Here is a 25,614-nt window from a genome sequence, read left to right on the forward strand (position 1 = left end):
ATAACTGTCCACATGAACTTTCCAACCACAGGCTCAACCTGGATCTTCTGTACTCTGTTTTTATTGTTCTACATTTTAGAGAAAAAGGGAACTGCAAAAATGCTGATTGCTCATGACGGATGGCAGATCTTCGATGCAGCGTCTAACGCTGCACCCAGTCAGTGAAGATAATTCAGCAAGACTTTGTCTACATGCACAGATCAAACTTGCACAGTTAATCCACAACAAGTCGGGGAATTCCTCCTTAAGCAAAAGATCCAATCAGGTAAGTGATGGTTAAATAGATTAAGCAGCAGAGCTGACTCATTCAGGCAGACCTTTCAGAAGATTAAGTCAAAGGAGTAAAATAACTTTTTGACTTTTTGCCTGCGGCCTTTTCCAACATCTCTTGAATAAATATTTGTTTAAGGTAAGGGGGAAAAAATGGAGTCAATTATCTCTTATTACGATGTCAACCTTTCAGAATTTGGCTCATCACGCTGGCAAGCATGCATTTGTAAACAAGAGCTTATGATTTTACACACACATATACTGAAGCTGGAGAGAGTTTTTTTTTTTTTTCCCATCCCCGTTGAAGGCAAAAGCAGACATGGGTGGTCCACACTTGTCATTCCATCCCCGAAAGGCAAAAAGGCAAACACAAAGCACTATGGGAAATATAACATTCGCTGATGGCAGAGCATAAGGGGTGCTGTCTGCTTGGCAGCAGCAGCACAAATCACTTTGGATGTGGGAGTTTAAAGTGTTTCCCAAGCAAGAGAAAAGATACTGCAGGGAATAAATCCCCGTGTCACTCAAGAGGAAATCCCGGTTCGCTTGATATCCCTGTAACCGGGTCCCAATCGCAGCGGTTCAATCCCAGGGTAATAAATATCGCATCTCTGTGGCGAGCTGCTGTCATGTTTACATTCACGTCAGATTTGTTGGATCAGATTTGGTGCCCTTAGCTACCTGCGCAGAGCTAACACTCACAGCCTGAGCAAACACGCAGAGAGCAAACAGGCTGGGCTGCTCCCAGGAATAGAGTGCGGGGCTTGTTTACACCGCAGGAGCACAAAGAGCGCGGTGGAAAGGCAGCAGCGTGCGGACACCATCTGAAGGAAGACGAATGGGACAGAAACATAAACAGCCGGTGTTTCTCTGTCCTCTGCCCCCGCTGTGACCTTTCCTGCGCTCTGCGTTTGCGCGTCCGGCTTCTCAGCGTGACCGCCGCGCACCTCCAGCGGTCAATAAATAACACAGAGGATCAACACTCTCGCACAAAGCACAGATTACATCTCCGTCCTTGTTTCTGTTTTATGGTTTGGACACCAGCGACACTGCCCGCACACTGGTATTTGTTTAGTATTTGTTTGACAGGACGGTGACTCATGTGCGCCAGGCGTATCTCAAAGCGGAGACAGTCTATTGACTGTCTCTCCCCGAGTTTCCCCGCAGAGTATGGATTGGCATGTGAAGCCGTATCGCTTCGACAATAGCATATCTCACTGCTGTGCGGAGCAGGTGTTGCGTGTACCTATCGACCGCTTCGCAGAAAGTTGCATGTGAGCGCAAATGTCAGAGGAAGTGGCACGCAGGTGAATCACTCTGATTACAGCTGAGAGTCAGCGAGCTGCTAGCATGCAAAGCCAGCAGCTGTGGAGCCTGAGGGGCGGCTGCTGTTAGGAGGTCACCGTGTGCTATGCGCTGATACGCATGCGAACCGATCCCCTCAGAAAGCCGAGAGGATGCGGCTCCGGAAAATGTTTCTCACTGAAAACAAACCAAATTTCAAAGCTCATCAAAGCTGGGGGATGATCAATAAATCCCGTTGTTTTTCCTGACTGATGACATTTTTCTTCCACATGTCACGGTACACGTGGTGGGCGTTCACACAGATCACTGGATCAGCGGTCTGTTAAGATTCAGTGATGTGAATGAACTGTTATCGGTCCAAACAATGGCAAAAAAAAAACAAACAAAAAACCTCCTGTGTTAGAGTTTATAATGGCGTTCCATCAGGTCTGATCATGGGCGTAGGTTTGGGTAGGGACGGTAGGGACATGTCCCGACCAATATTCACGGGATATGAAAAAGTCCCGACCAATTTTTGCCATATTGGCTCAAAGAACGTGGATCTACGATCTTTGATTAGCAGCAACAGGCGGTGCGCGGAACGGAAGCTTCTTAGTTTGACATTTATTATGAGCCTCCGAGACCGTGTCGGAACGGTGCTGTCTGGGGGGTCAAGGTCCCCACCAAGGTCCCCACCAAAACTTAGACCGAACCTACGCCCTTGGGTCTGATACCTGGACAAGTACTCTTTGTTTTATATATACACTGACTAACACTGGATACATTTATAGTGCTATGCTGCTTATGCTTCATCAGATTTATCCAAAAAGACTTTAATATCTAATCAAGTCATCAAACTTCAAACCCTAAAATCTTGAATAAAGTTTGTTTTTGGAGTTAGACACCTTAATGGCCCAATTACCCTAAATAGGATTTCTAAATTACATTTTACTAAAGTTTTTTTAATGAAGATTGAACTCCCAGCATCAACGTCTATTTCAACGACTTAACGACTTACTTATTGTTACATATAATATTGACAGATCAAGAACAATCCTGCTCTGACTAGATTACTGTGGGGCCACATTGCTGAGAAACCTTATACATGAAGCACAATCTATTTCTAACTCCCAAAATACAATTTAATTCATCTGATTTATTTGAATTTGTTTTATAATTAGATTTTATGAAATTACATTGTGAATCTCACTACAGCAAAGCCTAAGTATTCGCAATAGTGTCATGTTTTGCAGTTGTGGAATGGTGAGGTAGACGCAGTGGACCCAGGTAGTAGAGAAAATGATGGTTTAATGACAAATAATGCATAAAATCCAGGCAACACATGTGAGCAGAAGGCAAGGAGCTCAGAACTGGTTGCAACTGGAAAATACTGCTAGAGACAATGACATTTGACAACTGGATAGATGAGGACCCGACAAGGAACAAGAGACACAGGTGAGATTAAATACATAGAGGGTAATCAAGGGAACGAGACACAGCTGGGATCAATTAAGGGGGGCAACACGAGACTCAACTGACACAGAAACTAAACACACAGAAAACTCAAATCCTCACAGTTAGAGACCACAGCAAAACCTTAAGAAACTGAAACACCTGAATATGCCCCTCTAAAAATGCTTATAACTGCCTATTGGTATAGCTTAATACGCATTAAAACCCACAGTAGAAGCAGCCCTAGCATTACTGCAGAAGCTAATATCTACAGTCTTCCTTATTTCTGCTCATGGGGATCAGCCAATCAGTGCCACGGAAAATGAGCTGGCGTTCCTGGACTGCCAGCCAGTAGCATGTCAAGTTGCATTGCACCAAGGCATTTCCGCTTCCTAATCTTTGGAATTTTCTTTTGAATGCTCTAGATATCTTCTACAAAATAAAATCTGAAAATAGTCAAAGTCTCTGCAAATAATTTGGAGTCACGTTCCACAGAAAAATCACAGGTGAATCCACGAACACTGAGCCGTGAATAAGCAGAGGCCCACTGAGCATTGACTATAGCTGATTATGCATTAAGCTAACTGATTTGGATTGAATTGAACAGTGCCGTTGAAAATATTTCTAATGATCCTAATGACTTGTGACGTTGTGATGGATCAACCTTTAGATCACAACCGACTAAGGGAGAGAAACCTTGACGGTGACTGAGAAAGCAACATGGTGTGGACTGTCTTCTCCATTTGGGAAGCATCTAAAAAACAATAAAACCAGATGTTACCGAAACCCCACAGATGTGAGGATTCAAGGCTGAGATCTGGATGGCATATTTGAAATTTGCCGCCCCCGACCACCAAGTCGCTAAAGGTTCCTCTTCTACTGAGCAACCTTTTAGCTCAGTAAAACAGGAGTGCAGCTTGTTTTTTATGAGTACATTGTGTGAAAACAGCACGGAGGACGGACACCTATATGAGATGGGGAGGACTCCTGGCTTAGCGAGCGAGTGTGTGTGGAAACCACAGTGACGTTCCCCGGCAGATCAAAACAACTGTCCTGCCAGGACGGGCCTCTTTGTGGTTTGTTTACAATAAGAACTTTTCCAGACAGCAGGTGCGCACGCCTACGTGCGCCGAGAGCAACACGCCTCCAGAAAGAATGTGGACTGCACTTCAAAAATGTGGACGTGAAAAACCGAGGACCGATTCCAGCGCACGTCCGTTTTTCAGCTGTGGCAAGCAAATAGGCCTGGTCACCTGTGACCTGCCACCCGGCCCCAGCAGCGTCGCAGCAGAACAGGAACCACGAGTCAGGCGTTTTTATGTCACTGTGACACGTTTTAAAAAGTGAAATGTCTAGGAGATCAAATAATAGGACGGGTTCCTTTTCTTTTTGCGTCGATCCTGGTTCTGTCTGTGTGTGTGTGCAGGCAGGACAGCTCTGAGACGGGAAAGGATGATGGAGCGCCGCACAATGATTCATCAGCAGACAACTTGGCTGTCCTCCCCTCGACTCTGTCTCCGTCCCGATCTCTCCTGGGATCTGAAACCCTCGACTGAAGAAGTCTGATTGCAAAGCTCCTCAATCATCTCCCGCAAAAACGCTAAAAGGTGCCTGCTCAAAAATGCAGCGGGTTTGGCAGTCGCGGCGGAAAGGTCACGGGTCTGAGGAACTTTTAACTGGAGGAATGAGAAGTACAAAACAGATATCCAGGCTGTTATCCTGAAAAATGATTGATCGCGGCCTTTCAGAGAGTAATCCAGCTGCCTGATGAATGAAGGCACATGGAGAAAACATTGAGCAGGCTCTGTCACAGCGAATACCTTTTTTTTTCTTGCCTGTGACCCATTAAGCTGACTCCTTCTTGGTGTAACATTCAATAAGCAAACACATCAAAAGCTTCGTTGTTACAAGTCACCTCATTACAGTGAAGTCTTGAAGCAAAAGTTAATTTAAAAAAATACAGTCACTCTTAGTAATGTTTCAACTTAGGGGACACAAGATGACTTTTTTTTTTTTTCAAATGTTGGTGAACAAAGGCTTTAGTTTGTATAGATAAAAGCTTTGGTATATATAAGTTCTAACTTTAGACCTAAATGGAGCATCACCATAATTTGTTCCTGGTTCATTGTTCTCCAGCACTTTTCCAGTATGTTAGGTTGCTATTATTCATTTTGGAAAGATTAACAACACGTTTCTACCCCCCAAGAACCAGAGGTAGTTCAGAACCATAGCTTTGGTTCCATCCGTCCACAGCAGTGTGAAGAGACTAACGTTCATGTAACACTGAATCCAAACCCAGCAGAGTCACTACAGCCTCTTCCTGAGGTTTCCCCGACTTCTTCATCTGCAGCTTAGACGTGCTCGCAAACACGCTTTCTCCCACAAAAAGCACGCTCGAGTGTGCCGAGGCTAATCTGTACCAGATCCCAGCACAATCCTCCAAATGCCTGAGGATCGACATGATGGCCTGTTTAAGATGGAGCCGATGACACAAACACACACCTGACTCGCAGGGAACGGCAGTAAAAACCTCGCTGTGCTGCTTCCTGCTGAGGGCTCCCAGTCGCCGGCGCAGAGGAGGCAAAACATTTCCCTCCAAACATGATTGCAGCTGCACATGCTTATGAAGGATGCCATTAAGCACACGCACAACCCAGACAACACACAGACAAACAAAGAGGTCGTAGTTTATACAGGACGCTGGAGGAAGCATCACACACTGATCTCCCTGAAAGGTCGTGGTGATCACCATGGAGAGCTGGTAGACCATCAAAAAGCTCAGTCAGCTGCTTCTATGCTGCCTTTCATGTTTGTTCTGCTTTAGAGCGGCGGCAGCAGCGAGGAAGAGCACCAGCAGGTACAAGTGGGAGTAAACCTGCGACAAAAGGTTGAGATCTTTGTCCCGTAGAAACCCTGGTGATTTCTGTCTGCTCAGCTCTGTTTTCACTGCCCTGCCTGCGTGTGTGTGCGTGTGTGTGTATGTGTGTGTAGGTGTGTGTGTGTGTGAGCGTGTGTGATTTTCTGAGTGGTGTGCAGCACAACCTATTTGGTTACTGGTGGATGAAGCGTTCCCACCCATCTCCACCCAGTCCTGAAATACACCAGTCTGCAGAGTCAGACACACACACATGCACACACACTAGAGGAACTTCTTAACCTTCCCCTTATTGACTTAATACAGAGAAAATAAAATAAATGTCCAGTAATAATCGCCACTTCTGTTTTTGTGCGGCCTTTTTGAAGGAGGTGCGATTCGATTATAAGCAAATAAGAAAACTTTCTATATCAGATGTTCTGAATATAGAATGTATATTCTATATTCTGAATGTATGTTCTGAATGTATTGGCCACATTTTAATTCTTTGATGATGCTACAGTGAGTTTTTAAATCCAGGCTTGAAATGAGTTTGAGTGCTAAAGAACATGAGTCTCATGTTAATCCACTTGCAGAGGATCCAAATTTGCACAGGTGCATCTTCATAAAACAGAGAATATTTGGAAAGTTCATTTGTATTGGAATGATACACTTCTATATGATACAGATGCGCTGAACACAGTGACATGTTTTATGCATTTATCCTGTTCATTTTTGATTTCCTAGAAGAATTTATTTTGTAGGAACGCATACACATACAGTTTTTCATACAATGCTATCATGCTTATATAAACACAAAGTCCTGACTCAACGGTTGTCTGACACAGAAACCCTGGTGAAGCTCGTGTGTTCACAAAAAACTGCATCCAGGCACGTTAGGGGAAAGTTGAGTGGAAGGAAAAGTCCAGTAGAAGAAGCCATACAATTAAGTGTAATCTCATTCATGGTAAGAAACTCTGTAGCTCTGTGTGTTAGATCTTTTATTTTGTCTTTTGCTGACACGTTTATCAAAGTTTATTTTTAATTAAGAAAAATGAAAAAAAGAAATCAAACAGCCTGACTAGATCTACTGATATACATAGCTGATAGATAGATAGATAGATAGATAGATAGATAGATAGATAGATAGATAGATAGATAGATAGATAGATAGATAGATAGATAGATAGATAGATATTGCATAAATTAAAAATGTAGGCTAATAACTATAAAGGTGGTAGCTAACCAACAGCCACCTGGTTCATTTGTTTACAGCCTCCAAACTGCACAGCGGGAGACGCGCTCGCCCCTGTCGGTGGTGCGTGGAACTGATCCAGATCATGAGGGGCTGGACTGGATCCAGGTACGAGAGAGAGAGAGAGAGAGAGAGAGAGAGAGAGAGAGAGAGAGAGAGACTCTGGCAGGCTGATCAAGAGGGAGCTCTCCTCCTGAGAGCACACAGTCCGCAGAAACACTAAATCAGTGCGGAGCGAAGGAGAGGAGCTCATCCAGATCGATGCCAGACTCACGCTTGGATTTTTTTCTTCTTCTAGAGAGTTTCTCTTTTTTTAAATGAAGAAAAGCGACATTAAAATTACGTCTCCTGGTTTATTTTCCAAAATTTGGAATATTTGTCTGGATTAAACTCGAGCATTCTCGACGCGCAGGTAGGCGCTATAATTTGAAGAGAAATAAATGCAGTGTAATAACTGGTTGAATCTCTGATGTTTGAATCTCACTTTCTTCATGCAGAAACCTTATTCAGAAGTTACAAGGGATTATTTCTTCTCAGCGCGCCAGTTTGGGGGAGATTTTCGCAATAAAAGAAGAAGAAGAAAAAGAAGAAACCTGCAGGTCGACTTTGTCTAGGGGCTTTTTCCAACTCTGCTGTCCCAGAAATGGTGGGGCACCTACATTTACAAGCGATGGATGAGAGCCTCAAAGGAAAGAACCGTGAAGGGCTGCTCGACAGTCCGGACTCGGGCTTGCCCCCCAGTCCCAGTCCGCCCTTCTGCTCGCTGTCTCCGGCTCTGATCGAGTCGCGCTCCGGCGGCTGCGCGACGCCCGTCGACAGCAATCATGGATGTTACAGAAAGGAGAGCAGAGAGGGCAAGCTGGTAAGAAACCTCTCTACTGTCTCATCTGTGAGCTGGTTATTATTACTTTTTTATTATTATTTTACAGACACCTAAATGCAATTTTACTGTGATTTACTTCATGATAATGATGATAATGACAGGTCTGACGGGGGACAAAGTGAAAATGTGAGAGGATTTTAGCGTTTGAGCAGAAACAGACGTTCAAATCAGTTCCCTCTCTCACATCTGGAAGCTCTCTCTCTCTCTCTCTCTCTCTGAATTCCTCAGTTGCAAACCTCTGATCTGGCTCTCACGGTGGAGATGCCACCGGCCCCTCATTAGGAGGCATCAGGGACATGGGGTCCGGGGCCTCCAAGGTGTCCCCTCCAGATGAGACTTTCATGGCTTTTTTTTACTTTTATTATTTCGTAGCAGACTGACATAAAGCTCCAGCTGAACTGAAAGTGAGTTTAACACTGACCAGTGATTACTAGAGATTTTTGCTTGGGATTTTCTGATGAATCAGATGCAATCAGTGGGCCTTGTGCTCTCCTGCATCTGTACACAAACCCCTCAGGAGATTTCTGTTGAAACCTGTTCCTACAGGCTAATTGCTTGTAAAACAGATCTGGACCTCCCCAACCTGTTTGAAGAGAAGTAGCATGCACCTCCTTTAACATTTCCAGGCTTATTCTGACTGATCCGTTTAACCAGAAATGATTTGTTCGTCCTCTTTGACGTCATTAAGTAGAAAAATAAAAATAATAATAATAATAATAATAATAATAATAATAATAATAATAATAATAAAAAATAGTTGCAGGAAATTACAGCTTCCAATTTTTAATCATATCCTTCCTAAAGTTTATGGTTCTTTTAACGAGAGACCAGAGAATTTGAGAGAACCCCTCCCCTACCTGTTGCTGCTCATCTGGCTCAGAGAAGTCTGTTACAGAGAGAAATTTAGCTAAGAGTGAAAGAAATGAATAACATGCATGCATGCAGCACAACGTCGTAGAGGTGTGCTGCATATTTTCGTTTTGAAAGGATACCAGAACAGAGCCAGTATTGCTGATACCGATACAGATACTGATACTTTTTAAGTTTGAGATATCATCAGACTTCTGACATGTGGGTGTTTTTGTGGTTTTCTCTTTGAATTATTTTGTTGAAACTGAGGACAGAATTTGAACAAAGCTTACAGGCATCTACAAAATATGTTAGTAATGTTTGAACAAGATAAACAGAAACAATTGAACTGAACAGATTTGTGTGCATCTTTTCCTCAATAAGCAAAGTGGAAAATAAATGATCTTTTGAGAGAAAATAAAAAAATATATATTATTTTTTTTGAGGTGGTGTTGAGAAACTGAACCGCAAAGTCTGAAACTAAAGTATCGATGTTACCATGCTATTATCAATCCAATACCGATACTGACTTGGTATCGATATTATAACATTTTTTGACAATTTCTGTCAAACATTGTTTCTTTAGTTAAGATATGATAATCATTTCCCAGTTGTTGCAAAAATAAGTTGAGTTTCTGTTATGTGAGTAACAGGAATTTGGGTCATGTTGTAGCTTTATGCCATGCAGAAACATTATGAGGAAATTATATTATTGATTAGTGTAATCATTTGAATCTCATGAGCGAAATCAAAGTTACCAAACATGCTCTAATCATCTGATATTATAACGCTCCAGACACGCCTTATTTGGAAGTAAACAACTTCTACTCATTTGGCTCTGCGATCAGCCAGCAATGCTTCAGAAAAGCAAAAAGACGCTGCATTTGGTTTGTACTTCTAATCCTCTGAATGTTGCTGACGCTCTCTGCACCAGCAGACATTCACGTGCACAAATCGACGTTATTCTCCCAGAGATGTTTGCTATCAATTATCCACAGAGTCGGTGCATGTTGAAGCACTTATTCAGCTGAGGACGGTCGCCCTCTCCAGCCCTCTGTCTCCCCCACCAAATAGAAATGACAGGATTTGATTAATGGCAACTGCAAACGTTTTCTCGTTTTCCAAAGTGAACGAGAATGAATTTTAACGAGGCATCCCGCAGTGACCCGTGTGTCACACGCCACCCCTCGGGGCGGATGGTGAGGGAAAGTCTAATGCAGGTCACTCCCGGTTCCCGAAGCCTCCCGGAACATGCCTGCGCAGGTCCAGGTGACGGCTGAACTGTGTGAAGGAGGCAACAGAAAAGCAGAGTTTCTGCAGCGGAGCGTCCGTCTGCTGGAGCCTGAGAGGAAACTCTGAATCCTCTGGAAACTCGGATCAGTCCGGCTCTTCCAAATGTCAGCCTCTACTGGACTTGGCTCCCTTTGTGAGCACACACACACACACACACACACACACACACACACACACACACACACACACACACACACACACACACACATTTCCTGGTGTGTTTTTGTGTTGTTTTCACATGCCGCAGAAGAACAATCCCCTTCCTCCCCCACCAGCTCTATTTTGGGGTGCAGGGGGTTTGTCAGAGCAGCAGCAGCCTGTTGCATAAGTGTTTGATGACCTCCAGCTTCTAAAGACGAATGAATGTTCAGACAGCCCGTCTGTTTACTAACCTGGCTGACGGTCAATATGTGTAGATGCCAAACAGCTTTCTGTTTTTCCACAAAAAGATGTTCATAACTTCAGATGCATAGACGATGTGTGATGATCTGGTCAACTTTAAGCCAGATCAACACCTTTTACTGCAGAGATTCCAGATATTTCTAGACTTCTCAGTCAGTTATGTTGATTTTGCATAAAACATAATAAAGTTCACTATGAGTTTATGGAAGATATTTCTATAGTAGGCAGGGAGGAAGGAAGGTAGTGAGAAAGGCAGGAAGGAAAGTCACAAGGATGGAATGAAGCAAGAAAAGAAAGAAGGAAGGAAGACCACAGAATGAGAAGGCTGTAGGACCCATGTTAGGAAAGAAAAAGGAAAGACAAAAGGAAGATGCATAGGAAAAGAAGGAAGGAAGGAAAGAAGGGAGGCAAGACAAAGTTTGAGGGAGGAAGGAAGGAAGAAAGGAATGTCTAAGAAAAACTAAGGAAAACTTTACAAAACAATAGAAGCAAAGGATGGAAGGGCTCAAGGAAGGAATGATGCAAAGATGGACAGAATTAAGGGAAGAAGAAGAAAAGCATGGAAGTAGGAGAAAGGTTGGAGGAAAAACACAGGGAAGGAAAGAAGTAATGGCACATAGAAAGAACAAATGACACAAGAAAGGAAGGAAGGAGAGAACATTTAGAGAGGAGGATCAGGAACAAAACCTGGAAATATAAACAATTTTCCAAATTCCTGTTTCCCTTCTCCATTCTTCTCCAAAAACTGCTGAAATCAGACTGCAGCCTTTTCCAGACGGTGTGGAAGCAGCACTGCTCTGAGTTTCGCTCCAGGCCGAAGGAGAGCCCTGAGCTCGCGTCGAGTTTCATTACTGCTCCTAAATAGTTTCACGCACTTCCATCAAATTCAGAGCAAACACAGGATGTAAAGTCAGAGGCTTTTGCTGTAAAGAACAGCCGGCAGCTGGAAATCTGTGTTTTGCTTGGCGCCGCTCCGCCCTCAGCGGCCGACTCTGCATTGTGCATTGTGCATTGTGTGAACTGTGGACTGCTCAGCTGCAGACCATTTCTTCTGGGCTTCCAGGCGGGGTTTCTGCTTTTGTTGAGGTGACACACTGCCTTTAGAGGTGACTGCCCTCCTTTCACCAGTGTTTGCTTTGCCAGAAATCTCTGCGGAGAAACGGCCGCACCGGAAGGCCCCTCTGCTCGTGCTCGTGCTCGTGCGTGCCGCAGGCAGCGGCAGAGGGAAAGCCGATCGCACACACCCGTACAGTGTGTTCAGGTCACGGCAGAAAACGAGCCGCCTGTCGACTCGCTTCATTCGGGCCTCGGCGGCGAGTCCAGCAGCTGCATTGCAGCTCAGAGAGGGAGCGCTGTCGCCCTTGGCCTGCTCTTGCTCGTCTCTTCTGGCGGCATGCGCGGCCAGGCCACGGCATGTGACGGCCTCCTGTGTGTGTAACCCGAGAGCTGCAGAGAGGCAGATCTCCACCAACCAGAGCACTTGTACCTACGATGTGGGACAGTGTCAGAGAAATACTTGACTCTTACTTGTCGCAATAAGCAATACACCGATTAATCGCACAATAAATTGAAACGAGGTTAATAATTTCCTTTTCCATGATTTGCTGTTTCGTTCTCTTTTCTCTTCTTCTACCAAAAACTGGATGTTAAAAGTCTTCAGTCTGATGCTTTGGTCTCAACTAGCCCCTTGTTTTTGAAGGACAATTTTGTTTACAGAGACTTTATAATTAATTTTATTTGTTGTTTCTGTATCTTGTTTATTTATTTTGGATATTTAAAATGTCTTCCAGTTCAAGTCTTCAATGTTCACTAGAATTTAACGTTTATTGATCTTTAACAATGTGTTCTTGCATTAATATATAATTTCTCGTCTCAAAACAATATTTATCGTTTATCGCAATAACGTCCAGGACAATTTATCGTCCAGCAAAATTTGTTGTCGTGACCTCACCTGCAGTCTTACGGTAGCTCGCAAAATTTTCCCCTTTAACCTCTTCGTGTTCCCACTTCAAATTACAACCACAAAGATTAAGGTATTCTGTTGAGATTAGTATTCACCTCCCTTTGCGGTGCTACCCCTAAATAAAACCCAGTGTAGCCGGTCGCCTTTAGGAGTCTCCTCAGCAGTAAACAGGGTGCTCCTCCTTTGTGTGATTTAATCTCTGCATAAATGGAGCTGTTCTGACGGTTCAAATGGCGTCACAAAGCAGACAGGTCAGGCAGAAAAGCTGAGGAGAAATTTATGACAGGGTTAGGTTATAAAACAATGTACCCAGCTTTGGTGTGGAACAGTGTTCGATCAATCACCTCGAAAAGAGCAAGAGAACGGTACAGCTGCAAAACGTTCACCTGATGGGACAAGCTGGGCAGGGAGCGCTTTCATCAGGAGAGCAGGCCAAAGGTCAGTGGTGACTCTGGTGGAGCTGCAGAGACGTAAAGCTCAGGTGGGAGAACTGACTGAAAAAGATTTTATACATTTTGTCATTTACCGTGAAGAATTTATAATAATAATTGCTGATTTGTTGTCGTCCTGACAAATTTCAGTTGTTGATGGTAAATAAGATGAAAACTAAAACAGACATCATGATCGTAAATGTTATTTTTGATTTCTTCTTAAGTAACAGCCAAACTGTTACTTAAAAAACAAGTAATAAAGGATTTTATCATAATCTTTATCATGATCACAATAGTACCACAAAATGTCACACTAAAATCCATGTCACCCACCTCTGGTCCAGTCAAAGCCCAGACCTAAATCCAGTAGAGAGTAGGGCTGCAGGACATCAGGAAAAAAAAATCGCAAAGGCGATAATATTGGTAAATATTGTTGCCATGGCGATATCAGGTGTGAAACACGCCTGTTTTATGCTTTCGTCTCTTTCTAATTTTTGCTGCCTACTTTATGTGACCTTCAGCATTTTTAGCAATGTCATCTGCGTCGTACTTAAGAACTATTAAAAATAGCATCGCACTCCAAGTAGTCCTTTGTGATGTGCGTATTGCAGACACTGATACCGCGATACTCACAATATATTGTGCAGCTTTAACTGAGAGTCTGTGCAAAGACATGGAAATCGATGCACACAGACACTTTCCTCCCAATCTGACTGAGCTTGAGCTATTTTGCAAAGAAGTAAGGTCCAATATTTTTGACCTCTGGAGCAAAAGCAAAATCAGAATAAAGTACAATCTAATTTATATCTGTTAGGATTAAATTTGAGGTTCAAAATATATGAACATGTTTGGATCTGTGGAATTGGTTCTTGACCACAGTCTGATAAAATCTGCTGCTACCTTTATCTGTCCGGTAGCGATGCAGCTAGCATTCATCTGGTTTCCTGTCTGCCTGTTAGCCCTACATGAAATTCTAGAGAAATCCACACAGTTTACATTGTAATTTTGTGGTTTCTTCAAATGTTCCCCACTGGGTGTAACTAGGAGCAGAGAGGGTGACAGGTTAAGCCGCACGCTGAGCTGCATGTGGACAGTTTGACTGACGTTAAACACAACCCTTCTAACAGAAGCCTTCCCTGCTTTCTTTGCAGCAAGTGGATTGAAAATAAATCTTAAAAAGAGTGTCTGTTCTCAGATTGTTGAATCTGAAATGAAAAAAAAAAAAAAACCCTGGAACTTCCTAATTTTTTTCAGTCTGTTGCTTTTTGTGTGTGTGTGTGTGTGTGTTTAAAGACTCAGTGATCCAATAAAGACATCTTCAATACTTTACTCCACCTCAAACTTAAGTTCTGATTGTATTTAACTATTTACAGCTAATAAGATTTATGTAAAGGCCGTCATTTTGATCTACTTTTTTGAAGTGACGTCCGATCAGTCTGTCATTAAAATCATTAGAGGCAGCCAGAGCAGCCATTAAAGGAAGGCCAGGTTAAGAAAACAGAAAAATAATCTCCAAGCGAATGAGCAAAGTGAGACGGAGCAGCGCGCGGCGTCTCCACCGCTGGTGCGGTTGTTGTTTTAAACTTTAGCGTTGACCTTCCCTGCTGATCTTTGCTGTGTCACTTCTCTATCACCTCATTACCCGTTTCCTTCACTCCACTGGGCTCCGAGCGGCACCACAAACACGCTCTCTTACTTTTCTTGACATTTTTTCCTCTAATTTTATATTAGGCAAAGGCTAGTTTGAAATTCTCAAAGTGTTACCTTCAGTAATAACGGCCGGGTTTCACGATGGTAAGAAATATCAATACCAAACACCAATCGCTTGTGTTTCAAACAGAAAAGCATCGATTATTCCTTCTGCTGGTAATATGAAATATGGCAATAATTATTACAGTTAAAGTCATGCTATGTACATCTGTGGAGGAATCCAGATATTTGCATACACTGTAATAAGAAACATAACATTTTGTTTTCTCTCTGTCTGATATTAGTAAACTTTATCTGATTTAGGTCAGGTAAAATTACCAACATTATCACAATTTGATATATCAGAATATTGAGAGATGGAACTTTTTTTTTTTACTATTTAATTACTTTCTTCAAAGTCAGAAGTTTACAGGAAAAAAAAAGATTACTATGCCTTCAAACAAACTGGGGGAGCCCAGATGATGATGCTCTGCGAGCCTCTCTCATTTAACACTTGAGTTAAATGTTTTGTTTAAGCAAATATATAAACATGGACTGAAATGTCACGCAGAGAGGAAGAGGTTATTGCTCCAGTAGTCTCACAGAAAGTCAGATCAAAGTTTGCAAATCCATCCAGGGACAGATATGAAGATTTTTGTCCCAGTCTTGGTGCTGGATGGATTGGTACTTTTCAAAATAGCACATATGCCAATGCATATATGTTAGAGATTAAATTTGAGGTTCAAATGTGCTATTTTAAACATTAAAGTGCAATTAAAGGAAAACTGGGAAAATAACACAAATCAATGAACGAACACCCTGAATATAATCACCTTACTAAAATAATGGCCAAAGTACATTTTTGCCAGAAGACAATTTAGGCAAGAAAGTCATTTTATTTTGGGAGGGGGGGGTGGGAGATATCACTTAGGCCAATGTTTAAGAAAAATGATGATATGCAGTAAATACATCATGTAATCCAAAGAACTCATGCTGATTTAAAAGAAAGGAATCGTGAACACAAGTTTGAAGTTGCTCCCAAGTTTAAAACTGGAGAGATTTTACAACCAACTGAATTCACCTTTCTTAAAAGCATATTAAAAACAACGTACCGGGCTTCCTTCCAGAAACAGGTTTGGGATGGGCAGTACTTTGAGTAACCCAGTAATCATCTCTGGGACCTCATTGAAAGTCTTTAAAACGTGGGAGTATAACAGAAAATTTGATCAGTTTGGAGACTGCTAACGCTACTGCCACCTGCTGGCAGAATAAAAGTTTTTGTGGTGTTTAAAAGGAAGAAATATTAGCTTGAAATTATAATAAGGGCAAACTTGCTGGATGAGTGCTATGACAGTTCTCCCCTGGGAGTGTTTGCGGAGTGGGGGTGGGGCCAACGGGGTTGTTAACCTGGGTAGTTCACTGTGTTGAAACCCATCAAAAAGGCTGCATTTTTCTTCTTTCTTTTTTTGTTTTACAAGAATTTCTACATAAAAAGTAGTTCAACAGGTCTTACATGGAGCTGTGAGAAAGTGAGTCATATTTTATTTTTTTTCCCACTTCCCACAGCTGCCCTACCTCCTGCTGAACTGTGCAGGAACAGACCCGAAGTCTCGCATGCACCCGGTGTTCTACGGAGAGAGCATCGAGGTCAACACCAAACCGGAGCAGGAAATCAAGTCAGTCATCATGCAGTCGGTTCTCTCTCGCTCACCAAACCGCCGACACGTTCCTAAACGCTCCCCCCTCTCCCTTTCAGGTGCACGTCTGCGGTCAAGTACGACTCCGACAAGCACTACCGAGACCGGGTGGTGTGCGCCCCGGTTCCCATGCCCACTTCCTTCAGCGAGACGGTGGTGGTGGTGCAGAACTGCACTTGGAGAAGCTACAAGACGCAGGTGTACCTGGAGCCGCGGCAGAAGCCCGTCAGCTACCAGAGCACCACCATCATCTACCCAAAACACGCCAAGAACACTTACCGCACCACCCTCAACTACAACCCCACGGGCGCCCGCCGCTGGTTCGTGTCCACGGTGCAGCTGGAGTCCAGCGAGGACACGAGCCCCTGCGTCATCTACACAGAGGACCTGTAGGGCTACATGGCGCCATCAAGGGGACTTCATACTTCATTTGAACTTTTACCTTTTTTAAAAAAAAAAAAACAAAAAAAAAATAGTGTGTTTTTCTCACGATAAGGAATTTGGACAGATCCACACCGAAAGAGAAGTGCCTGGAGTTTTAAACCCCCGCTCTTAATCTGGGAGTCAGACTATTTTTGATTTTCTTGAATAGGGCTGTTGGTGCTCTGCAGCTGCCCTGCAGTGACTAATGTCTTATTTAACAAGAGAGCTAACAAGCTCAGGGCCCGTGCTCCCCCTTCTGGTGGGACTGGAGCCTTGGTGACGGTAACTTTCAGATTCCTGGTGTCTGTATATAGAGAAAAGGGGAAAAAAAATTATCGACACGTACTGTGGATTTTTACCCAGTCATACCGATGCAAAGTGTTCTGAATATGGCTCTATTGCACTTGTTTTCTACATGTCGCAGTTCCCTCAGAGGACCTGGCGTAGTGGTGGGGAATTTCTGTGCTGCGTCTGAAAAGTGGACCAAAAATAGTTTATTTCCTTTGAGTAACTCCATACGCTGGAGACCAAAAACTCCACAAGCGACTCTGAGCAGCATCTCTTCTCGTCAGCCGAGGTGAAACTGAGGACCCGAGCACACGGTGATCTGAAACCCACGCCAGATAATCACCAACTCAGCTTACTATTTTGAACTTGGTAGACAGGATCATATCTTGTTGGCGCTGAAGGGCTGCGATGAAAACGGTGGTCACAGAAATTAGGCTGACTTAGTTTTATTTATTAAAATGTAGAAACTAGAATTACTTGGGACTGTGTGGCTGTAAGACTACATTGTCTGAACTTAAGGGAAAAGTGGAGGGAAGGGCCATTTAGGAAAGGTGAGCTTATTTCACACAGGAAATAAAAACTAAAGACAAGGGAGCAAATTTATTTAGTATGAATCCAGAACAGTTGGGCACAGAGGCTAGCAGCTAGTTTGAGAGGAGCTGAGACCAAAGCTAATTTCTTCCATTTTAAAACAAATTTAACAACAGATCATAGTGGCCAATGCAAAAGCTCATTTATAAACTATTTAAATCATGTCACGTCTGAATCGGGCGCTTATTTACATCAATGACTGTTCGGTCGGTGGAAGTGCAACACCAATAAGCTTCCTGTGGAAAACAGATCTGAATGGAACGTGACTCATCTTTAGTAATAACACTAAATTTAAACTTAAACGCTAATTTAGTGATCTTGACTCTGCTTTATTTTTGTGCCGTATAGTTACCCTGACCTGAACATGTTCTCTGCTCAGTACATGTTTCATACAGGAAGATCACTGGTAACGGACCGCCGCCAACGAGCCTCGTCACGTGAAGAACCACCCAACGCAGTCGGGACAATGTTGCTGTTAGCTTCGTTCTTCAGGACCAGCTAGTCTGAGAGTATGCTAAATAAAGGCACCAAGAGAGTTAAATACATTCAAGACAATCATTTACATATATGTAAAAACTCCCTGATGTAATGTGCAAAATAAATGTTGAGGTTTTTGAAACCAGAAAGAACTTAATTGGATGTTAAAACTAATATTACTTGCAAATCTTATTTTATATTCCATGAAATTATCGGTGTGGAGCCATTTCTGATCCAGTGTGTGTACGTAGTTTTTGTCTCCACATCCAGTGTGTCCAAAGCAGAGCCATGAAACCACATGAGATCTCCCTAGTGAAGAAATTAGGGGTTTCTCTGCTCCTTATGTGCGTCTCAAATATATATATATATTTCAGGTTGCTGAATAGGACAACTATTCAGACTTTACCTCAAATTTCCCGTGGTGTTTTATTACAAATATGTATTCCTCTTTTCTGGTGAGGTTTAGAGTTTGTCTTTTTTGTTGTTTTTGCAGGATTATTATTATTTGAAGTGGGCATGAGATGCCAGAGAAAGTGCTGTAGCTACCAGAAGGTGCTGCACACTGCCACACAGCTGCCTGAAAGAAGGTCAAAAAGAAAAGAAAAAAAAAGACAAGTTTGGCTGCTTGGAAACTTGGGTGTGGAAACAAAGGACTGGCACAGATCACTTGTGTTCACACATCATCATTTGGGAAATTAGCATATAAATCTGGGTGCTGTCGCCATGGTAGCACCACATTTTAACGTCCTGGCCCATGCCTAGTTTGAGGGAACCTCCGGGTCAGAGTGGAGGCAGACCAACAGGACGTAACGCTGAGGCAGTGCAGTGAGACGGATGGCACTGAGGGGACAACAGTATGTAGATAGAAAGAGCTGAGAAAGAAGAAATATTTGCAAAGAATGAATATGTAAGAAAAGGGAAATAGTTCTCACTGAGCTTTTTGGTTTTTTCCTACCAAGCCAGAAGTTCCTGGGAGGTTTGAGTTTGCCTTGAGTTGACGGTCTGTGAGACGTTTGGTTCTGATGGAAGAAAGCCGACAGATCTTATATTTAATACCTTGGTGGTTTTATGTGTGATAATTTTCTTTTTTTTTTTGTCTAACACTTGACATAACATTTGATACTGTAAAATATTGTCCTATTGTATATGTGGCATCAAGGCACTTCATAATTCTCTTTATATTTTTGTACGTCAATCATTGTTCCAGTTCCAATGAGAGGTATTATTTAAGAAGATGTATAACCTTAATGAATAATAAAAAAAAACAAGCCGATTCCCAAACGGTTCCAGCTGTTTGAGTATTTGTTTTTGAAACGTGGAGTTCTTTTTTTTTTTTTTTAGCTTTTAAGCAAGACGTTCTAAAAACTGATGAGCTCCTAACCTATCAGTTTCACCCCAAATAAATAAATAACTTATATCAGTTCAGCAAGTTAATACAGAATAGTAACATATTTTAGCTGTAAGGAATATTTTGTTGATTCACGTTGATTTTCCACAATCGTGGGGTTCTCCACCCTTCAGAAGTGTGGACCCAGAGTCTGTATATCGAGGTGCCAGTGGTACCGAGTGCACAGGCATTAATATCAGACTGCAACTAAAACAGCAGCTCATGCAGCAGAGCAGTGGCGCAGAGTTTTGGACCAGCGCCTCGGGTCTCTCTCCACAGACGCTCACATCATCGTGCCAGTTAAACAGGACTGAGGCGCCCCCTGGTGGAGTGGCGAGGAAGATCAGAAAGCACGATTCTCTGGTTTCACAAAACAAAAACAGTTCAAATTTCCTAAAGAATGACATAATCTACTTAATACATTATAACAATTTTATTTGTTGTTTTGGTTTAAGTACATATTTAGCATTTGTTCACCTTCTTGATTTTTGATGTACCAGATGCTCTTCTGGCCTTATTTGATCTTAACTAGGAACTTTGAGTGGCAGCATCAGCACTCAACTTTATGTGGACATAATGGCAACATCTTAAGACATCAGCTAGCATACAAAGGTGTGGGAGAAAATGGTGCAATGAAATGACGGCGACAGTTAGGATAAAGCTAACTTGGTTGCAAAATTGCTTTAAAAAGACTACACTTTAAAATTGCCGTGCCTATCACAAAATAATGTTGAGTTGAAAAGGTGTGTATGAGGCTTGGCTCAGTTGTACCGGTTCCGTCATAAGAAATGGTTCACAAATCAAGCAAGCTAATGTAGCAATCTTGTGGAAACACCCAAAGAAATGAGACCCAAATCTTAAAGTTTGAAAGGCAACTCTGATAACTTTTTTAAATATACGTCTTCAAAGTAATAATAAAAACATATTTTAGCATTTCTTACCAACCTAAAATAGTTAAAGTTTAGTCTGATATAATGACAGACAATCAATGAGGGGGGAAACAGGTTGTATTTTTATGCAGAGTATGTAAATATCTGGTTTCAACTTCACTGTTCAGGCTCTTCTGCACCCAGCTGACATAAGTGGTGTATTTTGGTGCCATGTGATGCTTTCTTTTTTTTTTTCTTAAAGATCAGCGTTAGATTTTAACCTACCATGTATGTTTTTTCAATATGCAAAATGTTGCAACATTTATAACAGGACTAGAATACAGTTGGATCATCAATTCCACACTTTATGAACAGTTCCCTTATAAGAGCTCAGGAGTTTTATCTGCTTCAATAAAAGAGGATCCCGCAGAATAATTCGCTTTCCAAATATAATCTGACTGAAAGATTTGCTTGCACCGCCCCCTGCTGGCGCTTATCTGTTATTACTCCAGACCAGGGGTCACCAACTCCAGTCCTCGAGGGCTACCATCCTGTAACCTTTAGATGCGTCTCTGCTCAAACACACCTGGATCAAATAAACTGCTCGTTTCCAGCCTATTGCAGAGAGGAATGAATGCTGGTGAGGGAATTCAGACATTTTGGAGCAGAGGTGAATCTAAAAGTTGCAGGACGGTAGCCCTTGAGGACTGGAGTTGGTGACCCCTGCTCCAGACCTTCCCCGTTGAGCCAAACTCAACTAAACCAAGAGGTGAGAAGAGAACAATGAGCCTAAATCCAGGTAATGCAGCTCTGACACCATGACTGGCAATAAGCTTTTTATTTAAACATTAAGGCAGTGTCTTTTTTTGTGTGTTTTTCATTTTTACACTGCTATCCACAAAGCTTGCTGGTGGGCATGTAGAATTTAACCATGTGAATATTTCTTTTCATAATACCACCCTTGAAGCAAGCCACATAAATATTTACATCTCTTCAATTCTATATACAATCCTTGATATTATACAGTGGGTTATAATAAAAAAAAAATATGCACAAAATGGTTGAACAATGTACTGTTTGTCAATCATCCCCCGCCCCCTTTCTCCTACGATTGGACAGTCCAGATTTCGTCCTTTTAGGTTTTCAATGATTCATTTCATTCTGCAAACACAAGTGTGCAATGAGAAAAAAAAAAAAAAGTAAGAATAAACAATATAAATGGATGCATGTTAAAAAGTCATTTCAGTGTACTTTTAAAAACAACACGTTAGTCATCGCTTTAGGGAACAGCTGGATATGGCTTCGTCTGGTTTTAGCGTCACATTCCAACGTTTCAGCAGTGGCAACGATGAGAACACACACACACACACACAGAGAGAGGGAGAGGGAGCGACGACGTGTTTCTGCCTCTACTGGCCTCAGTAGGAGGAGCTAAAGCACAGCTGAGAGGACAGGCGAGGAAGAGGAGGCGGTCCGATAACAGTCAGGTCTGCGCTGAGATGAGCTAAAAAAACAAACAAAAGAAGAAAAAAGACGCCAGAGAATCTTCTTGAACGTCTCGCGCAGAAATACTGCCTTGAAAAGGTGAGACTAATTTAGCAGAACCGCCTTCCCCTCCGCTTCCTCCGACGCGCACAGAGAAGGGAGGTGCAATGAAGTACACTTAAAATAGTTTACAGGTTAAAAGTGAAGAAAAACTTCAGATGGAGGTCCACGTAAGCGGTGCAAGATGACTGAGTAAAACCATTAAAGCTAAGGCAGTGGGGAGGGGGGAAATGAAGGGGAGAAAGAAAAAAAAAAAGCGAATACATTAAAAAGGATAGCAGGACGTTTGATTAAAATCCGTTTGAACCCTTGCGAAGCAGTCTGCAGGGGGGGGAGTAAAAGAAAACTTGTGCGTCATTTAATGAACTTCAGCACTAGAATTTGTAAAATAAATGGCACTTAACACTAAGAATATCTCTTAACTGTACAAAATCTGCCCGGATGTGGAGATGTATCCACGCACCCCCCACGAGGCAGTAAAAGCTCCGAGATGGGACTCCAGCAGGCCAGCGGAGGCCGGCGTGTGGGGGGGGGGGCACAGAAAGATGGCTTTTTTTTTTTGTTGTTTTTTTTAAATCTCCTCTTTAATGAAAGGGAAACTCCAAATTCAGAGCTTTTAAACTCGTTCTCCACTCCGACGTGATTTGTTTTTCTTTTCTTACTGCGAGCGGAACAAGAAGCAGCGAGACGCCTCCGCAGTGGGACTTCTGCGCCGCCTCTTTAAAAAAAGAAAAAAAAACAAAATGCCATCGTGATCACCTCGACAACTAAGTGCTTTATATGCAAAGAACTGTTCTGACAAACACAGACATGGTTAATATAAAAACAAAAACAAAAAAACAGCAAGAAAGTGTCACTTGCCTCAGTGCCATCCATCTGGCAGCTCCTCCCAGTTCCCCCAACACACACAGATTCATGACATCAGTAATGAACCGCTTAGTTTACCCTGTAAACCTCTGATATGATCCCACCCCACCTGCCTCAAACCCAACACCCCCGCCCCAATACATCTTTGCAGATAACAGACGACAAATGACACCATCAAAAAAAGTTCACCACCAAAAATGTACTAAAAAAGTCGCAGCTCACGAAACACAGGACTGGACTGACAGTTCCAGAGAGAGAGAAACAAAAAGGACCAAAAGCGAGGGGGAAAAAAAAGAAAGAAAGAAGAAACCAAGATGCTGATTCTCCTCCTGTGTCCTTTTTGCTTGTGTTCTTGTAGTGGTAGCGGACCGTCGGCACACGGAGCTCGCCAGGAACAAAACAAGAGGGTTCCCCCGCTTTGAGAGTCGGGTCCAACATGGCGTCGTTACAGCCGTGTGCGGAGGCGTGAGCACGGAACGGCGGCACACGCCGAGCGCACGATGCGTCTGTGTTGATAAGGCCAGTGAGGAATAGTAGTAAAAAAAAAAATAAAGAAGAAGAAGTGATTTGTCCTTCAGAGTAGTACTGGAGTGAATGCATAACACGTAAGTGCGAACGGACACACAGAGCCACAGAGATTCGTCCTCGTCGTCCAGGGAGGAGGACTGCTTCACGGCGAACAGCGGCGGTGGAGGGGGGCGGGGGAGACGAGGCGCAGGACTGTCCTCTGAGTGTGTGAAGCAGTGCGTTTTCTGGTCACTCGCTGTCGGACAGGGTTTCATACTGAGAAACAAGCAGAGGCTTGGGCTCCTCCTCCCAGGGGCGGCCCTGGCCGGGTCCGGGCCCCAGGCCGCCCTGCTGGCCAGACGAAGGGGAATGGGCTGAGACTGTCCCGCTGGGGAAACGCATGATGAGCGGGCTGTATGGAAACGGGGTCGGAGTTGAACCTGAGTGAGAGGGGACAAAATACATTTTAAAAAATGGCTTGAAGGCGACATCAATGTGAGTACCGCTGTAAAACAGGATTTTAATTGTATTTTTAAGACTAATTAAACTGCCATTAGCATGACTAGCATAATTAAGACTACCGTCTGTGTGGGTTTTCTACAGAATATAATGTAAACCATTCATTTTAACTTGAGATTTTCAAAATGGCTTATAACATTTTCAATTACACTGAGTTTAATGGAAAACAAAAGGCTCAAAATGATAAAAGAGAGTAAAGCTGCTGTTCTCCGGTCAGCCTTCCTGCTACCTGCTGAAAATCAAACTCTCTCTCTCACAGACATGTCTCAAGATATGCCGCAGTTTCCTTTTAAATTGGCTTTTCAAGTGAATTCAGAGAGGTAAAAAAAAGAAAAATAAAGCCAACGTCTTCTTAGCTCAGTATCTACCTACTGAGCAACTTTTCCCGTTTAAAGAGAAACTTTTGTCCCTATTGCTGCAAAATAAAACTCACTCAGAGCCGCAAAACTGATTTTCTAAATATGTACTACTTAAAATGTTTTATTATAAAAGCTAACAAAAGTAAAATAGGATTAATTTATATTTTCAGATTTATTACCAATGGAAAAAAAAAACTGTTTTGTGTTAGTGAGGTTAGCCTTTTCTAAAAATATGAAAAATAAAGTTATATGGTTTGAAGCTAGTCACTTTTAAAAGCCTGTTGAAGATGTTAAAAGCAGATTTTTGTATGAAGACATAAAGGAAAACCAATAAAATGGCCAAAATGAAAAAAACAACAACATTTTGATTAAAACCATATGATATAATTGCGTCAGTAAAACCTCCAAGTCTGAATGTAGATTCACAGTTAAAGGTCATAAATAGTCTTAATTTCACGCATCTTTCTGGAAGCGGCGTGCATTGTACCTGCAGACAGAGGCCGGTCCTCCCACACCCGGTTCGTGAGGGGCGTCCGCCGGTTGCAGTCTCCCTCTGAGTGGACAGACGACACGGACGAGGGACGCTCGCTGCCGGACAGACCCGGGCCCGGGGACTTGGCCTTGCGTCCGTTAGAGCGCCCGCTGCTCTTTGAGGACTTGGAGCCGCCTGCAAACAGAGGAGGAGAAACTCTGATGCTCTTTGGGTGAGTTAACATTTAACTATTTTAATACATATGCTAAGTTACATGATTGTTTTTCTTACAAAGCTGATTAAATGATATATATCCAGTTACCAATGTGTAATACAGATACCAAAATAATGGTAAAGTTAAAGTAATAAATTCTAAGAAGATCTTTGACGTCTTCAAACTAAATTATTCCACGAGGAATAATTTAGGTCATGGATGAAAGTCCCTTGTCCAAATAAAACATTTAAAGAAATGTTTAATGTTATCACAGAAAAGGATGAATAAATGGTTCAGTCAAGAAGTCACACATTTTAAATTGTTCAATTTAAAAAGTGAAATTTGTTGACTCTACATTTTGATTACACACTGATAAATTTAGGGCTTTAGATCTGTTAATGATAGCTATGGCTTACAGCTAATAAAAACCAAATAATCTCACATTCTCAAAAAAGATCAATAACAAAAAAAAGGATTTTTAACAGAAATGTCAGCTCCTAAAAACCAAAACCCGGTCGCCCCACATTATATGTATATATAAATGGAGTTAACAGGATGTCTGCTTTTCATTAAAAGGTCATAAAAAGTCTTAATTTCATGAATCTAAAATTTAATTAAAATGTCTTGAATTCATTATAAAAAACTTAAGTTGGACTTTAATATGTTCATAACAGGACTTAAACTTTGCTTTGACAGGATGATTTAAACAATTTTTTTTTCTTGCAGATCTTTTCTGTCAGGCTAAAGTTTGAGTCGCACTCACAACATTCATTG

The 25,614-nt window shown here is 42.3% G+C and overlaps 2 protein-coding genes and 1 long non-coding RNA gene across 3 annotated transcripts in view; 1 reads left to right on the plus strand and 2 right to left on the minus strand.

Annotated features, from left to right (window-relative positions):
- The first annotated feature begins 7,295 nt into the window (after positions 1-7,295).
- rflna (refilin A) lies at positions 7,296-19,387 on the plus strand. The gene is made up of 4 exons (XM_015028572.1): positions 7,296-7,527; positions 7,613-7,977; positions 16,192-16,301; positions 16,382-19,387. Exons 2-4 carry the CDS (start codon positions 7,759-7,761, stop codon positions 16,713-16,715), a joined length of 663 nt encoding a protein of 220 aa, XP_014884058.1. The 5' UTR covers positions 7,296-7,527; positions 7,613-7,758; the 3' UTR covers positions 16,716-19,387.
- LOC106945130 (uncharacterized) lies at positions 12,299-16,180 on the minus strand. Its single transcript, XR_001424487.1, has 2 exons — positions 12,850-16,180; positions 12,299-12,770 (listed from the first exon to the last, which is right to left on the minus strand). It is a non-coding gene; the product is annotated as an uncharacterized LOC106945130 (long non-coding RNA).
- Positions 19,388-22,476: 3,089 nt separating the features above from the next.
- ncor2 (nuclear receptor corepressor 2) overlaps positions 22,477-25,614 on the minus strand; it is a 127,448-nt gene continuing 124,310 nt past the window's right edge. Inside the window, exons 45-46 of the mRNA XM_015027474.1 lie at positions 24,642-24,821; positions 22,477-23,716 (exon numbers count right to left, since the gene is read on the minus strand). Of these exons, the coding sequence (XP_014882960.1) occupies positions 23,526-23,716; positions 24,642-24,821 (371 nt within the window). The 3' untranslated portion in view covers positions 22,477-23,525. The remainder of the gene's footprint in view (positions 23,717-24,641; positions 24,822-25,614) is intronic.

The sequence above is a fragment of the Poecilia latipinna genome, unplaced genomic scaffold, assembly GCF_001443285.1.
Source record: "Poecilia latipinna isolate Pla-1442-1.1 unplaced genomic scaffold, P_latipinna-1.0 Scaffold8, whole genome shotgun sequence".
Classification (NCBI taxonomy): Eukaryota; Metazoa; Chordata; class Actinopteri; order Cyprinodontiformes; family Poeciliidae; genus Poecilia; species Poecilia latipinna.

Bases quoted from the DNA above. Each gene is read 5' to 3' on its own strand.
- rflna (XM_015028572.1), top strand. From the start codon at position 7,759: ATGGTGGGGCACCTACATTTACAAGCGATGGATGAGAGCCTCAAAGGA. The intron at 7,978-16,191 runs GTAAGAAACCTC...CACTTCCCACAG, and splicing joins AGAGCAGAGAGGGCAAGCTG to CTGCCCTACCTCCTGCTGAA. The intron at 16,302-16,381 runs GTCAGTCATCAT...TCTCCCTTTCAG, and splicing joins AAACCGGAGCAGGAAATCAA to GTGCACGTCTGCGGTCAAGT.